Source organism: Vidua chalybeata, chromosome 6 (genome assembly GCF_026979565.1).
Source record: "Vidua chalybeata isolate OUT-0048 chromosome 6, bVidCha1 merged haplotype, whole genome shotgun sequence".
In the NCBI taxonomy this organism is placed as follows: Eukaryota; Metazoa; Chordata; class Aves; order Passeriformes; family Viduidae; genus Vidua; species Vidua chalybeata.
The window spans coordinates 35,140,720-35,158,028 of NC_071535.1; the positions used below are offsets into that span (position 1 = coordinate 35,140,720).

The following is a 17,309-nucleotide window of genomic DNA, read 5'->3' on the forward strand; positions in this document are numbered from 1 at the left end:
TTTTCATGAGAAATGAACAGCTTAATTGGTGTGTTTCTCTGTTGGCTTCTAAATTGCTATCCTTCGTTGCTTTTCACTTTTTATCTTTTGCCTGTGGATGCCATAACGTCTGGAGTGTCTTTAAAATCAAGTTTCTGAGCAAGAAGAAAAGGAATATGGCCTTACAAAGATCTCTGTGACAAAAGAAAATAACTACAAATTAGAGTGTTTGTGTCTGTAGAAGACAAGAGATAATTACTGCTCAGATCATTTAATGGTGCATAAAAGAGCTTGTACCTGAGAACTGGTGGCAAAATGTAAATTATAGTGATTAACTTTTATAGCAGAGCTTCTGGCTGGGTTTTATTTTTCTTTTCCACCCCCATTCCCAAAGTCCTTCCTGATGATTGTGCAGATTTCTCATAGCATCCCAGGAGAACTGCATTATGTAGGCCAGTAATTATACGGAATCATTATAGCTGAATGTCATTAAATGAAGCAGTATGTGCTGATGGCATGAATTCCTTACCAAAAAAAAATTAAATCAAACTTTCATTTCTGCCTAAGCTATACAGTTTCTTATGGTCTTCTTACCAAAATTAAAAGAATAATCTTGACTATTTGTAATCAAGTACATTTTTCATTAATTCTGATTATTTCAAGGTACTTAAAATATTATTTATTGTAGAGTGCTTTTATGAATGGCTCATCTGAAATTCCTGCAGACAGTCATGCAGTATTTGAATGTTTTCATAGTTCAATCCTTGGTGTCTCAATAATTGAGGTGGGAGAGAGGGGACCAGTAGTGACCATCACTGTGTCCTGAGAAAGAGGACTGAATCTCTTCCAGATAAAACTAAGCTGGTCTAGGTATCTGTTGCAGTATGATCAATTCTCTGCATGCTTCCTGGTGTCAAATATTCTAATGACTTCCTGTCACTACCATAGTGCACCAGCTCTGATTTAGTTTTTGTAGAGTATAACCAGAGCCTTTTGGTCTCCAAATATGCTCTCATTTAACAATTGTGTCTCTTTGCCTGTCAGTATCCTCTTGGCCTGCCTTTGTTTACTGGTAGGGTGAAAAGCTTCAGTCATATTCCCAGTTCTGTGCGCAGTCCTGAAGCAGAATATCCTCCCAAAAAATACTATATTGTAAAAACCACACTTCAAAATATGCAGTGCTCCTTAAAGAAAACCATATTTTAAATTGTATGCTAATTTTACTAGCATTTATCAGGCTGCTCTTGGTGCCTATTATATTATGAATATTATAATAAATATTCAAATAATACCTAAAATGTACAATGTGTATTTATAGTATGTTATATAATAAATATTATACATACATATGCATCTTATATAAACTTTATGTCAAGCATAATTAACATCAGTTGTTGCCTTCTTTCCTCAGTAACATTAAGGATCAACACCATTAGCCTATCCAGGAGCTGGATATTTATTTTTACTGTTTTTTATTAACAAACAGTTTGTCACAACTAGCACTTCCCTGACAAATACCTGATGGGTTGAAGAATTCTGAAATGTGGACAGAGATTCCTTTCTCCTTTTTCCCTACACTGAAGCACAAAGACTTTTGTACTTCTTGAGTGTATTTAGGAGGGGGTAAAAATGGCAGTTTATGCTGTGGTAGTGATACCTTACAGATGGGCTGGTTTACTCAGCATGTGTAGGAGATTTTTTCAGTATTGGAAGAGACAAAGGGGGAATGAAGAAAAATTTACTGCCTATTCCCTGAGCTCTTAATTTTCTCTCCTTTCTTGCTATAAATGATGTTTGCTTATATCTGTTCCAAATATGAAGGTTGTGCTGTGCAGCACCAAATATATGGGATTGATGGACAGGAAAATATCTTCCTGTGTTTTCTCAGTCTGCTGTCTTTTGTATAGGCCTTTCAAATATAGAGATGGGGGGAAGGAAGAAATATAATTCTTTGATACAAAATCTGTATTATTGTGTGCAAATGGAGAGGTGCATCTTGCCCCTGATGTGATGCCCCTGGGCTGCAGCAAGCAGTAGAAGGCTACAGTCCACCCAGGCTGTTCATCAAGCCCACAGCACTTCAGTGCTGGGAATCATGGTGCTTAACTTGAGCCACATGAAAATGAAACAGATTTCAGGGTGATTCTTTTGACTCCATCTGGTGTCAATGAAGAGAGAGAAGAAACTCCAAAGCATTAATTCTCCCTGCATATCTGAGATACCTAATTTAAGACAAGCAGAACCACCTCCTTGGGATATTTCTTCATTGACTACTACAGCAGGAACCAGACAAATGGCATAGATTAGGTAACTGACTGCTTAAGACTAAATGTAGGTGGTATTATTTTCCCAGGTGGCAATATAAATTTAACCTAAGTTCTTTTTTTTTCTGTTTCAGTAAGGGGGATGCACATGAAAATGCATTGTTTTATTAAGTTATGGAAAGATTGATGAAGACTTTTCTGCTATGCAAAGGAAGAATAAGAGATTATTCAGTGACTTTATTTAGTCTTCCAGCTAATTTTTATTTCTCAGTCAGAAACTGTTCTTTACCATGGGGCCATCTGTTTCAAGTTCCTTCACTGCACTGTTGGATCCAGGGATGAAAATTGTGGATAAGTTGTGTAGAGAGCTGGTAGAAAACTGGTCTCCAGATATATAATGCTATTTCAGTATTAAGGCTGTGCACAATGATTTCCTGTTATTGTGCTTATAGATGACTGACCTTTTAAGGTTGTTACAGTAAGTATTGTCTAAGGCCTAGCACTCCTGATAGGAAGCAAGTTCCATCAGATCTGAGTATCAGCATAACTAAAGAGTATCTTCCATTTAAAGCCCCTCTCCTTCTCCCAACAAGCTGCAGTTGGTCTTCCCAGCTCCATTTTCTCTCTTGACAAATGGTGATATATGTTAGAGACCTGTTCTAACTTCTCAATTTAAGTCTTTTTTTTTCTCTTTGCAAATGCTAAATAAATGCTTTTCAGGTGAAATTCAGGAAGCCCTATTTTGAGAGATGTATTGGTTTCTTCTTTAGTTTGTTTTGGGGTCTCAGAGATGTTTCTTGTTGCTTAAGTTCCTTCAAAATATGTTTTCTTCTATAGCCAGGAATTCCAGCAAGAATTTGGACTTCAGTTCTTTTTTGCTAATTGAACTAAAATCTCATGTAGGATTTTTAAACTGCCTAATGACAATTTCCCATTTTGTGAAGGGTACTTATATTGTATCCTTAGAGGTTGCTTGCAAAATTTTTCCATTACTATGTGAGGTGTTTTAATGAAACATTGGTGGAAGGCCCTTAAAAAGAGCAAACTGGTTTTGCTACTCTATCTGCTGTTGATAAGAATTACATCTTGTGCCCAGAGTTCTTTTCTAAAATCAATTAAACAAGGCCTGTATGCACACATTTGAGGCAATTTCTGTCTTTATGTTCTTCTCCTAGTACCATGAGCTCACGACACTCTACCAGCCCTGTTGTCTTCACCAGTGCCAGAAGCTCACCTAAAGAAGAACTTCATTCTGCTACTTCTCCCCAGCTTGCACCTTCTTTTTCCTCCTCCTCTTCCTCCTCGTCTGGTCCTAGGACTTTCTACCCTCGCCAGGGTGCTACTAGCAAGTATCTGATTGGATGGAAAAAGCCAGAAGGGACAATAAACTCAGTGGGGTTTATGGATTCAAGAAAGTAAGATTTTTGTTTTCTCTTGTTTGATCATTTGCTTTAATTGTAAAAGAAGCATTTTGATCTGTGACAGTTCTCTGTAGACAAGAGCTTAAGACTGTTTAATACAGTGCTTCATCTTCTGTGGAACTTAATCTCTAATCTAGTCTTCTTGGAGTATGGTTTAAGTATTTGATAGCTGGCTAATCTCATGCCCTGTTATTTTGTAAAAGTTGGAGTTTTTATCATTTCTAGAAAGCTCTATGGATTTCAGTCCTATTAAAGCTTATCTTTTCTTGGGACTACTTAAAGGTGACTTAAAATGCTATTTGAGCAAATATTAAAAATCCTCTTATTGTAGAGCCCGAGTTTTACTTAAACCTCTCATTCATGTAGTAGTACTGTGCATGTTGTGCATTAACTCTGGCATTCCATGTTGCCTTGTTAAAATTGCTGCCAGTAACCAGTCTAACTGGCTTAAAGCAAGGCAAGATATCTCAGCTTTACAATATGCAAGCATCTCTTTTTGAAGAGAAATTGAGAAACAGCTTACTAGTGAAAATATTGTTATATTGTATGACTCAAAAAGCAAGTAGTTCAGAAAGCCCATTTCAAAGTAATTGATTCAAACCTTCTTGACTGTTACTGAGTCAGGCACAGTATCCCTAGATGATACCAATAACTGGCTGTCAAAAGGAAATGGTGAAACTTTGTGATAACTACATTATTTAAAAGCCAGTTGAAATATTAAAGAAACTTGGTGATTTGCTGCTTTTCAGCTTACTGAAGACACGTGTTTTTAGCTTTGTTTAGAATGCATGTTATTTTAATGGATTCGGCCCCTTATTGGGAAAATATATTACATTAACCTTTCAATTATTTTATTGTATTGCTAGTTGATGTTTTTAAACAAGCTTAGTGCTTCCACAGGTATCCACTAAGGTGAGTCTCTGCTATAGTAGTGAAACTTCTTACGTCCTTTCTGACCTCTACTTACTTCTTTTCTTTTAAAAACTTGAGGGTGCTATAATTCGTGTTTCATTCATACCTCCTGCCCCAGGGCTTTGAGACCTGAATGTGTCTGTTCCATTTCCTTTAAGACGTCACCAGAGTGATGGCAATGAAATGGCCCACCCTCGGCTGCGGGCGTCGGCAAGAGACCTGCGGGCGTCGCCAAAACGAGCATCCAAGTCCACTGTTGAAGAAGAACTGAAGAAATTGATAGATCTTGATAGCCCAACACCTGAATCCCAGAAGAATTTTAAGGTATGTTAAAGAGAGAGATAGGATCTTTTCTATTCTCGCCCATACCAGGAAAATAAAATGCAAGGCATTCCCTGAATTCTCATCATGGACAGGAAATAATCTCTTTGTAACTGATTACTGGAGAACCGATTTGGTGAAAAGTTTCATTATTACAGTCTCTGCAATATTATTACAACTTTGTGTGCAGATTTAAAGAGACAAATATGCCAAATTGCAAAGAACATTTAGTACTGCCGGGTTATGGAAAATCCTGTAGTGTTGTCTTACATATTTTAACTGTTCTACTCTGATTGCAGCACTAGAGAGTGACTTACTGACAGTACTGAAACCCCTTGCAAAAAGCACCCTTTTATACCTCACTGATCCTGTTACCAAAAATGATTCCTAAACTTAAGCCGATGTTTTTTCAGAATAAGTAGAAACATTTCCTGATGTGTTTCAAAATATGTTGAATAACATGTAAGTGCATTTAGAATCCATAATCTGGAAGAGAATGTCTTGATTTCTAGTCTTCATGTACAGCCAATGCTTGTCATCCAGAGCCCAAACTGTTTCCACAGCAACCATGCAGAAGAGAGAGCTGTAACTTCATTTTTGCTAGTAAAAACCTGAAGTGGCTTGTTAAAGCTAGTAAGTGTGGCTTCCATGCACAGATTATCTAAGATGTTGCTTTTGAGGCCAGAGATAAAAAAACCTTGTTATTGGCAAGATAGCTTTTCCTTAGGTTTGTGGTAGTTCTGAGGGGAACTGGGACATGGATGATGAGAACACCTCCTGTTGGTTGTTTTGAGCAAGAGAACTGTTCTCTTTCCAAGATATCTTCCCAAGCTTGCTGGTTTTCTGCTGTGGGGTTAGGGAATCTTGATCTTTATTTCCTGGTTGCACTTTTGATAAATTTCAGCAAGTTAAAAGCATTCTGTCACACCAATAAATTGCATCTTAAAAGTAAAATGGCGCTTTAAAAGTAACTTAATTCTGCCCACTGTAGGACTTAGATTTCATCTTACAGAAGCAGTCTTACAATATAAAAATTTTTGACCAGATTTCAACCAAACTGTAAAGAAATGTTATGCCTTAGAGACAGCTATGTTGCTACAGGTTGCATGAAAATCAGAGTCTCTGCTGGTTGGAATGGTCGTGATAGCAGCTCTCTGGCACTGGCCTGAGAGTGCAAAACTCCTGGCTACCCCAGCATTGCTTTCTCCTCTGTGGAGCAGGGAGGAAGCTGGGCTGATGGTGTGGGTAAGACACAAGCTATCTTATTCATGGGAGTGCTTTTAATTCAAATACTTCTGAAGACCCACAGCAGTGGTGGATGGTCCTCATTTTTCAGTAACAGGAGACTTCTAATTAGTTGGCATTTGCTGGTGCTGTGCCTGCAGGAATGCAGCCAACCCTGTGCAATGGGAGAACTCTGGTTTGTACAGCATTCAGGCTCTTTCTGTATCCATTTCTCTGCTACAGATCAGCTCTAGAGTCAGCAAGGGCTGCCTGAGATTTCCACTTCAGGAGAAGTTCGAAGGGTGTTTAAAAGTTAAAATATGAGATAGGCAAAAAAAAATCTCTATATATTACCTAGCTGTAACCTCCTTAAGAGCCAATTCCTTCAATTTTTTCCTGTCCACTCTGAATAAATGCTATGTAAACACTTGGTTTCTTACTTTAAAAAATTATTTCAAAAGTTTATTTATTGATTATTTTTTTCTCATTTCTTTTTATTTGTGTTTATGAATGTATAGTCACACACTCTGTCCTGTCAGTCTCCCTTTCCCAGCACTCCTACCACAAGGCGTGCCTTGCAAAGGACTTTGTCAGATGAGAGTATTTACAGTGGTCAAAGGGACCACTTCTTCACCTCACGGGCCTCGCTCTTGGACCAAGCCATGCCAAATGATGTTCTGTTCACCAGCACCTACCCTTCTCTCCCAAAGTCGCTGCCGTTACGAAGACCATCCTATACTTTGGGAATGAAATCACTGCATGGTAAGTGGATTTCCTATTTTTCTACTTGCAGAGGAATCCTTTGTGAATCATCTTGGGGGAGAATGTTTGTTACAGCAATTGCTATTTCCATCTTGATTTTGCTCAGATGAGGACAGTCCAGTCACATGACTGAAAATGTAAAAAAAAAGGACAGGATTTTAATGTTTTTTCCCCTCACTTCAGTGGGTGTAAGATGGCATGACTGGTCATGCATTTGCCTTGTAGAGGGAGCACAGAAATTTGCTTCACTGGCTGCAAGTTTGTAATTTCTTCCAAGAGTCACCTAGATCAGTTGGACCAATGGACAAATAATGTATGCCTGGTTATCCACCAGAGAGAACTTCAGGTGTCAGTTCCTTCTTGTGGGATTACGGGAACAAAATATGATTAGGAAAATGATACAGAGGTGGGTAAATACTAGTGGACATTTAGAGAAACAGCTACACCAGATACAGCTTTTATTATGCCAACTGCTCAACTGTTTTTAAATTCATTCCCTTACCCTATTTATTTTACAGCACTTGAATTACTTATTTTAGTCACACAGTTAACCAGAAAAAGTTATTTGTAAAGTGCTGTCAAGAAGACACGCAGCTTTTCCCCATTAGTTTACTGAAAAGTCTCAGTATGATTATTTGATGAGTTGTGTGTTGCTGCATGTGAATGTCACAGTAAGAAACAGAATTTTCACAGGTTCCCACTGTACATCATAACTGAGTGTATCTTCCAGAAATAGAGGTAGATCGCAGGGTAGGATTCTAAAGAAGTACATATCTGCTCTGATTTATTCATGTTTTAGTATGTTTCAAGAGGAAAATGCAAGGCTATCAATAGATTCAACTTGCTATAGTGGGCTCTAAGCACAGTCTGTATTTAGCTACACAGGATACATTTGACAGTGAAGGCTGATGAAGAAATGTATTTAAAATTCTTTTCATCTGACTGTGATCACCAGGCATCAGTTTGCAGTGTTGAACCTGACATTTTCCTGAGCTGTTGTGTCTGTATAACATGTTTCTTGCATAAGAGTTAGGAAACTGAGCTCTTTCCATTTCTGTTTTTATATGCACTAAAATAACTTTGTAGACTTGGTTATGCTTGGAGGATTTGGTTTTTGAGGCCTTGGGGTCAGAAGATTAATGATGCCACCAGAGTACAAGTGGAAAGCAGCACTTTGTCTCTTTTCATTTAAATGCTGTATTTTCCAAAAAGAAAACTACAAAACCTTCTTTTGTTATCATGTTCTCTTCCATCCTAAACTGATAAGTCCTCCTAGCACATAACCTTTCTAACTGTGTCAACAAAACAAAATTTTCCATTTTCTATAAAACGTAGGAGCTGCATGATAAACGGACCAGCTATTTGATTGGCACACAAATTGTCTTCCCACACACACTTTGCTGAGAAAAGGATTAAGTAAGCGAGATAGTTAGTACCACAAGTATTTGTTGGCTTCCAGTTATTCAAAATTCTATAAATCCAAAGATTCCAGAGCACATCCATTTTTTTAGAGGAAAAAGTTAGCTAAAAATGCTTGTATTTACTCATCTGCCTTAACAATCCCACTGACATTTTTAAAACAGGTACCTTTTCAAATAGTTAGGTTTTCATCTAATTGCATGTATCTTTTCACTAACTAGAAATATTTTCAGGTTAACAACCTCCAAAATAACTCTTTCAAGAGCTAAGATAAGAATCTTCAGTGTTAATAATATTGAGCCAAGATTACATTTACAAAAGTAAATACACACAGACACAAAAAAATATCAATATTTCTGAGCAAAGAAGTGAATGCAGTGTAGCTTTTCTGGTCACTGTTCCCCAGGCAGCAATATGATTTAGCGGAAGTTCTTATTAATTATTTTAGTTATTGAAGTTACATAGTTATTACACTATCAAAAAAAAAAAAAAGTAATGGAGGAGGGGAAATAAACAACACAACCCAGGCATTTTGGGATTGTATCCTGCCTGTCACACTGTCATTCTGTTCTGTTTGATCCAAGCAGACCCTTTTCTGTAATCTTCTCAGCAGCTTCCTCCCAAGTGCCCAGTCCATCTTCTCCCCCCTACCTCTCTCTCTTCTAATACTGCCTACAACGTTTTCAAAACTACTTTACATCCTGACAGAGGGCATGAGAAAGGAAGTTGCTGCTTCTGAGCTCACATGTGTGACCAGACATTGCACATTTTTGATTGTCCAGCCAATAAACTGAAATAAAGTAGATAATTCTTGGTCGACAGTTTGGTCTTGCCCTAATTAGTGGTGAAAATCTAAGTGTTTTCACTTTTGTTGTTTTAATTTGCACAAAAATTACAGGGATTTTGAATCCTTCTTTCATGCTTGCCAATGTTGTTTTTTTCCATAGGGAGCCATGTAACCGCTTACAGGTGGGTGTGGTTTTAGTAAAGATCTGAAGGTTTTGCTGAACTGCTGAGAGATGTGCAATGCTCTGGAAGTAACTTTAAGAGTTTTCTTGTTCTGATTCATCTTGGTAGGCTTAATTCAGCTCCAGTTGGTTTACAAGATTGTAAAGAGGAAGGGAAAAACACAGTTTTGGGTTGATTTTTGGGTTTTTTGGTGTTTTTTGAGACACTCAGCTGAAAAGATTAAGGCAAGTTAGAAAGCAGCTGAATGTGCTGGCTTTAGAAAACTGCTTTGTGAAGTGCTGTATCTGGTGAACTGCAGTTGATCAGACATTCTTCTGAATTTTGGTTGATTTTGAAAAGTGCTATGCCAGAAAAATTAAGAATAGGGTATGCAATATATAAAGAAAGGAATTTTCAGGTATTTTTATGGAGTTTGTAATCTATTCTGCATCGCTCCAGGAGAGTTTTCTGCCTCAGACAGCTCCCTCACAGATATCCAGGAGCAAAGACGGCAGCCCATGCCAGACCCTGGTCTTATGCCATTGCCTGATTCTGCCTCTGATCTGGACTGGTCAAACTTGGTAGATGCTGCCAAAGCTTTTGAAGGTAAGTTTTCAGAATACAACACTTGGGAAGCTGGTCTTTGTGCACACTTCATTAAGGACTGTGGGTTTTGTGGTTGTTTGGGTTTATTTTAATCCTGACTTTTGGTTTTTTTGTTCTTAATTTTCTACTTAGTCTGAAGCTTAAGCTCATTTAAAATACCTACTCCAGTGTTAAGAGCCTGAAACTTCATATATAATACTCAGATACCACTTCTTCATATTGGAAGTCCTTGATGGTATGGTTTGGCCAAATCTTTATGAACCTGGTCACTTTTCATATTTCATATAAAACAGTTGCAGGCAGCTGGTCTGGGAAAGGCACAAAAGTGCAAAAATAGAGTCATATAGTAGGGGAAAAGCACGCTAAAGATTGCTTGCTTACTGCACTAGTGAGAAGTACATCTAGTGCAGCTGAAGATTGCTACAAGATAATTTAGGAAATACCCCTTGTTCCAAAATACATTTTCATTGCCTCTGCATACCCTGAAGATGTAGATTTGCATGTAAGTGTTGTTTCATCCTCTGGCATTTTCCATCTCCATGACACTTGGTAAACTTAAGAGAACTGTAAACTGTCTAGATACATTTGAACTTAAAATTAAAACTTAAAATGCAGTTTAGACGAAAGAGAATTTATGTTACTAGAATCCAATGGACAAGTCTTCTAGGTGCATGAAGCAGAAGTGCTCATTCCTAATGTGTGCATAAATGCTGTGTTGTAGCAGGCAGAGGCCCTGCAAGGCCTCCATGGTGGTCACTCGCCTAAGATAAGTCTGCCCCTCCTCCGCCCTCGGACCCTTGTTATCTCTGTGTAAGGCTATAGGTCGTATTCTCCTCAACCCTGGCCATTGGACAATTTCCAACACCTCTGTACCCTATATAAACTCCCATTTCTGCCCAGTTCGGCAGAAGAGCTGTCACTGGAAACTTTCACAGGAGCTGCCAATAAAGACACCGCTGCGGAACTCCACACAGACTTCTCCTCTCTCCATCCCTGCGTCTGCCGAGGCACTTTGCGAGCACAGAGCGAAATCACTAAGAGCTGAATTCACCAGAGCTGAAATCACTGCAGAGTTGCTCGCTAAGTTGCCTGCGGCTGGGAGCTGGCCAGAGGGACCCAGACAGGCTGAGCTTGATCAGCACAGCTCTATCCGGGACACCTACGGCAGCGGCTGCCTGGGGGGCCGGACGGACCCCTGGGACCCCAGACCACATTACTGTCCCACCTTCATGGAAGTATTTTTTCACTGATCTTGAATCTTTTAGACCTTATTCAGCATGGCTGGAGAAGTCTGTGAAGTAACCTGATTTCTTGGCTGTTCTCTGGTAGTAGCCTTAGATATCATTACGACAGTGGGTGTCTCTATGAGTGTTCAAGATGTACTCATGTCCTCTGCTCTGTTGCCACAGAAGTTGTAGGAGCAACTTGGTTTATATTTCTGCTGTGTAGTTTTGGGAAGAGTAGTCAATGTAAGACATGAACTTCAAGAAGAGATGAATTTGTAGTGATGGTTTTTTCATCACCACATATGGGTGAAACTCAGGTTTTAACACATTTCCCTGTGGATGGCAGTTTCTCTTCATAGGATATTCTGGTTTTTGGTGAGATTTATTTGACTGTCCTCATTAACCTGAATCCCTCACTTGGTAGGCCCCAGATTCACTTGTGTTTCTCTTAGGAAGTGTGAACACAGTCACTGTGGTCAAGATAACAAACTGACAACTCAGATGAAGAAAAACTGGAGTAATGTGTTAGGTGGCAGGTTCATCTCACTGCTATAAAAATACATTCAAATTTGACTTGGAGAAGGATCTTAGTATAATTCCATTGGTGTTTGGTTGTCTGGTCTCAGTATAATCCCAGCCTGTAGTCTCTGACAAGTGCCAGTAGGGATTGACACATACCAAGGAGTCTAAATTCTGATTTGTGATCCTGAGCACCACCTCTACACCACTGATTGGTGTCCTCAGCATAAGCCGCTGAAGTTAAAAATTGTGGTATCTGTACAGCTGAAAGAAAAACTGCCTGGATCCCTGAGCTACACCAATCTGTACTATAATAATTTGCCAAACAGAAAAAGGCTATACTCATCTGTTTCCAGTGAAAGCCCAACAGCTGCTGAGGTTAATTTATTAAGCTAAAGTCTTTATATTGCTGTGTGTCACACCACGTGATGGTGTTTTAGAGATGTGTAAGAACATTTGAACAGTTACAGGACAAGAAATACACACACAGGGCAGGAAAGAGGTTTCATGTTTCAATCTGAAAACGTTTTATAAGACATAAGGAAAAAATTTCAGGTTCTGAAAAATGACATTGGTCAAAGTGCACACAGTGAGCTTTTCTTTCCTCAATATAAAGGCATTCTTTATAGAGTGAAAGAAGCTAAATATAGTTGCTAAGTTATTGGGGGGTATCATGCAGCTGTACCCAGGAAGATCTCTTTGTACTTCCTGACTCCAGTACAGTGGCAAACCTACTGCAAACACTTGCATTGCCAGTTTGCTTCTGTCAAGTTTACATTGGTATGTCATATCATCACTTTATCTTGCTTGAGACAGGCTGAAATTGCTGAGATGCTGGAGTGTAGCTGTTGTGCTGTGCATGAACAAATAATTATTATTGCTGCCATTGTTTTTCTTTGTATGTTTGCCTTCTCAGTTCAGCGAGCTTCATTCTTTGCTGCTGCTGATGAAAATCACAGACCTGTGAGTGCTGCTTCCAGCAGTGATCAGGCTGAGGACCAGCTTACTGCACAGATAAAGCCTTATACAGGGTAAGTAAATACACCAGATGTGCAGGCTTTCCCAGCTACAAACCAAGGAAAAGTGTAGGGATGTCTTCATTTGGAAGCCATTTGCAGGCTTCATACAATAACTCTTCACAAGTTCTCATAAAGATGGAACTGGGAGGTGAAAATAAAAGAATTGCAAGTCCAGTTGAATCTTTTTGCAGGTTTTTTCTTGTCTGAGACGTTCATGAAACTGTCCAAAGCAATTGTAATTCAAGGCATATACAGTGAGTTCAAGTAGAAAGAAGTCAAGTGATGGGATGACCCATCAAGTAATAATGAGTTAAATTTGCTCTGTTGTTTAATGTGCTGCATGTGTTCCATGTACTCTTTATCATGTTCATTTTGTGGTCTCTTGGTGCACACAAATGCATACCTTCGTAAAGCCGCCTGGTATAGACAAAGCTTCTAGCTACCCCATGTGAAGACAGTAAATCATATCAATACCTATTCTTATTTCCTGCTTTCAACAGTAAAGAATCTCCTCCAACTCTTGCCTCTAAAGTGGACCAACTGGAAGGTTTGCTGAAGATGCTGCAAGAAGATTTAAGGAAGGTAAGCATTTCATCTACAGAAGGATTTGTAAGACATGTATTTAGTTGGTGCTTTGTGGTGCTAATAACTGTGTAATCCTGCTTTCCATGCCTGAGCCTGTGACAGTCTCATCCTTGTATGAGAAAAAGACATTTCTTTGCTACTTTTCTCAGGCTTCTAATTATGCAGGCTGGGATGGGGTGTCTGAATTTGTAGGCGTTTGATTCCTCTGCTTAAATTAGGAGGGTGATTCACAGTACCTCCACTCCTAATTCAGGTGACACTGCAAAAGGCTTGAAGTTAGTCCATAAAAATGTATCCTGCTGATGAAAAGTTTGCAGTGTTATCTAAACCTGCAATTTCTGTGGTGGAAACTTCCTGTATTGTTTTAATGCCTACTTGGTCCAAGAAGGATCTGCAGTACTGAGATGAAGTCTCTTAGCTGGGAAAGTGTTTGCAGGAAGATTCCCTGCCCTTTACTTGGTTAACCATCAGCACTTGTACATACAGGACAGGTCCTGGCCAATTTTATTGGACCACCTGGGGAGTCAGCTTCTGTATTGGGATCTAATACAAAGAAATCCTGTTCATGTAATCAAAACATGGGCAAGGAAACGTCACTAATGTCTCTTGGGTATAAACCCATGTCTTGCTGCACATAAAATCCTTAAAAAGAACAAGACTTATGCTCTCTTAAGAGATTCCTGTTGCTCTAGATAGATAGGAAGCATGACCTAAAATTCCCATTAAGATCTGTATTTTTCCTTATGCCTAAGGAAAAAGAGGACAAGGCCAGCCTTCAGGCTGAAGTGCAACATTTGCGGGAAGACAACTTGAGGTTACAGGAGGAATCCCAGAATGCAACTGAAAAGCTGAAGAAATTCACCGAATGGGTTTTCAACACAATTGATATGAACTGAGAACAGTGTACGGGGAAGGAAACTTTCTGTTATGAATATTATTACTGGGACTTAAGCTTTAATGCCACCTTAATTATTGACATGTGAAAGTATAGTCAGAGCAATTCCCTGTTCTTCATCCTCCAATAACCCTTTTTTGCATCTCTGCGCGCACTCAGAACAATTGCAGATCAACAATCAATGTCTGCCTTTTGTAGAAAAAACAAAGTAAATAATTTTAAAAAGGTAAAATAAAAAAATAAAAGTTTAACTGCTAAAATGTGAATGTCTATTTTTTGCACATTGTCTCTTTATCTGTTATGTAAAAAATAATTTGGAGGCCAGGATCAGGCTTGCTGTTCCATCTGCCTCTGTTTCCATTAACTCCTTTCTCTCTGTTTCAGGTAATCTGCTTTTCCTTGCAGCTTTGGCAAATATTATGACATCTAGAAAATTAGAAAGAAATGTTTACTTTACTGCTCTTCTAACATTGTTTTCTGAAGTATGCCACAGACAAGGGGATGTAATGCAATGTTTTAGGTGTCTCCTTAGCAATTTGCGCTTGGTTACTAGTGCTACCTTCCCATACATTGCAGAGAGCGCGTGTCCATAGTGTATGGTACAGTACAACCGGCATCACAGCTTAGAGAGAGACTAGAGACGTGAGCCATGGGTGAGGCATATTGTCACACATCTATTGCATTAGCATTTCTGGTGGCCTTTGTTTCCTGTGGAAACAATGGCTGCAATTACCTTTACAAACAGCAAAACTAGGCATGCTGCAGTTCATACCACATCAGGCAGGCTGAGATATAAGCGATCCAGCAACAGTGCTCAGCAACAGCACCCTTCCCTTCCAGGGGAGTCTGGTGCTTGCATATTTGCAGGAGACTTAAGGTGAAGTTGTAAAGAGATTAAGATTTTTTTTTCTCCCCCCTGAAATGTCACCATGAAAAAACACACAAACTATCACTGTGTACCTGCCCTCCCATTCTATTTCCCTTGTTTTCTCAAATCACAGCAGATTTGAGAAAAGTTTATTCAAGTTGTGTTTTCTTGCATGAGAGATCTTACCAATCCTTTACTATGGAAGATAGAGGAATATGTAAAGGGGAATTAGAGAAGTGTATTTTTCAAAGCACTGGGACAGGATTGGAGCTCTGAAATCCTGAGTCCCCAGTGAAATTGTCTCACGTGAGATTTCCCAAACTTCTTCAGCCAGCAAAGTTGATTTCTTTTTCTTTGAAGGAACAGCTAACTTGCCACAACATGTTACCTCTACAGAAAATACCTTTTAGGTGTCAAAATACAGCTTTTAAGCACTGCAGTCTGCACAGGCATTGAACTGTGCAGTGTGCTGAGAAACCTTTTCTACTCCCTTCTGAGGATATAGTTACTACCTTAGTAAATATTGCCTTCCATAAAGTGCAGTGTATTTGGGGGTTAATTTCGAGAGCATCCTCTCACTCCCCTTTATCACATTCTCAAACACACAGATTAAAATCACCGGCAAGGTCTTGTCAAAGACTTCCATGCTCTCTTCAAATCCCTTTTTCATGATCTTTAATCTTGCTGCACACAAGTACACACTACACTTCAACCTCAAACTTAATTTGTGATGCTAATCCCCATGGAGTTCTTCTCTAATGTTTTGTCATGGAAATGGATCTCTTTGGAACTATTTCTGGAGTGCTTTTGTAAAGGTTTAGAATGTCTTGGGTTTTTTAATGACTTGTATGAAGGAGATTTATATAATGCCTGATATTATTTGTAAATGGGAAATATTGCTAACATCTCTGAGCATCCTGAAGTCTTGCTTTTATTCTCTTTTATTTTTAAGTTTGGTTTTATTTTATTTCAAAAAATATTTTGGGACTTGGGGCAGACTATTTATTAGAGTTTTGCAACAGAGTTCTTCTTGTATGATGCCACTGAAGGCTACTTGTAAAATTCTGACAATAAAACTCATTTTAAAGGTTCTTCTAAACCATCTTCTGATTTTGTTGGTTTTGTTAAGACTTTCCAGAGTCTCCATTTCTTCCTGCTTTCTTCATGTACCACTTTTATCAGTACTTATTGATACAGGAGTTCCATTCTCTATTAGATTCCTGATTTTTATCCCTTTGAAGGCAATTACTGGGCATGTAAAAAACACTTAATCCCTTGACTTTTTACTTGTATTATTGCACAAATATATCTTCTTCCCCCATTTACAAGGGTTTGCTACCTTTAACAGTTGCTCTGGGCTTTACCAGAGTGATGTAAAGGAGAGGCAATGGGGTTTTTTTATAATTTATCAGGATTTTAAAACTGACTTGGACTGAAGCTAATTTAGGTGAAAACCAAACTGTCCTAGCTCATCTGCCCAAGGACACACAGCTTTCAGTGTCCCAGAGCCACACCTGCAAGCGTGCAACATCAGGTTTTAGGCTTGGGAGGGTGGGGCAAATAATTCATTTGTTTTGTTTTCCAGATCTTCATCTTTCACTTGGGAGATGACCTTGGAAGTGTTTTGAACAGATGTTTTTTTGGCCCACTGGATCAGCATTCCACACAGCTCAAAAATGTGGAACTAGGTCAGTCTGCAGGAAAATGTCTTCCAGTTCACTGAATCAATCCCCACAAGGCATGTGGGGAAAGAAAATTCATCTCTTTCTAGCAGTGAAGTTACCGAACCAAGAGATCTGTGAAGCAGCAAGAGCAAATAGAAGCATCTGATGAAAAATTGAGGTTGAATCTTGTAAAGAAAGCTAGATGCTGTCTTACCATTTGTAATTGGATCCTGCCTGGTAGCTGAGCTGAAGGAGGAGGCTTCCTTCAAGTCAAGGAGTTGCCCTGTCCACATTCGTAATGAATTCATGCTGGAGGTTCCCACACTCCACCACACACAGCACTAGGTCAGCCTAGACCAGGGCAGGATCCAACCTGCAGGCATCTCCTTGCAGCTGGAGCAGTGACTGGCCTCAACAGAAGGTGGATGGCTGTGGGAGCAGTGTGGGTAATAAGGACGACGTTCCTGTTTCACCCATTTTCCCCAGAGAGTAATGTTTTATGTTCCTGGAAACAATTTAGTATTCCTTGTCTACATTCCAGTGCAAAGGTGCTGTTTCCCTGTGACAGGTTTTTGGATAGCTGGATGTGGCTGATACAGCAGCAGCAATCTGCCTTATTTCAAAACCCCCCAGTCAGGGTGTGGGAATGTCACCACGGGGGGCTGCAGCTTGCATGA

The 17,309-nt window shown here is 39.2% G+C and overlaps 1 protein-coding gene across 4 annotated transcripts in view; it reads left to right on the plus strand.

Moving 5' to 3' along the window:
* The window catches only part of SIPA1L1 (signal induced proliferation associated 1 like 1), a 197,157-nt gene extending 181,087 nt beyond the window's left edge, over positions 1 to 16,070 (plus strand). For 3 of the 4 annotated variants that reach the window (XM_053945239.1, XM_053945240.1, XM_053945241.1), the window contains 7 exons: positions 3,419 to 3,658; positions 4,735 to 4,900; positions 6,640 to 6,883; positions 9,710 to 9,856; positions 12,518 to 12,632; positions 13,121 to 13,202; positions 13,958 to 16,070. In XM_053945239.1, coding sequence (XP_053801214.1) covers positions 3,419 to 3,658; positions 4,735 to 4,900; positions 6,640 to 6,883; positions 9,710 to 9,856; positions 12,518 to 12,632; positions 13,121 to 13,202; positions 13,958 to 14,101 — 1,138 coding nt within the window. In that variant the 3' untranslated portion in view covers positions 14,102 to 16,070. The remainder of the gene's footprint in view (positions 1 to 3,418; positions 3,659 to 4,734; positions 4,901 to 6,639; positions 6,884 to 9,709; positions 9,857 to 12,517; positions 12,633 to 13,120; positions 13,203 to 13,957) is intronic. The other variant, XM_053945243.1, reaches the window with a different exon arrangement.
* Positions 16,071 to 17,309: the final 1,239 nt, after the last annotated feature.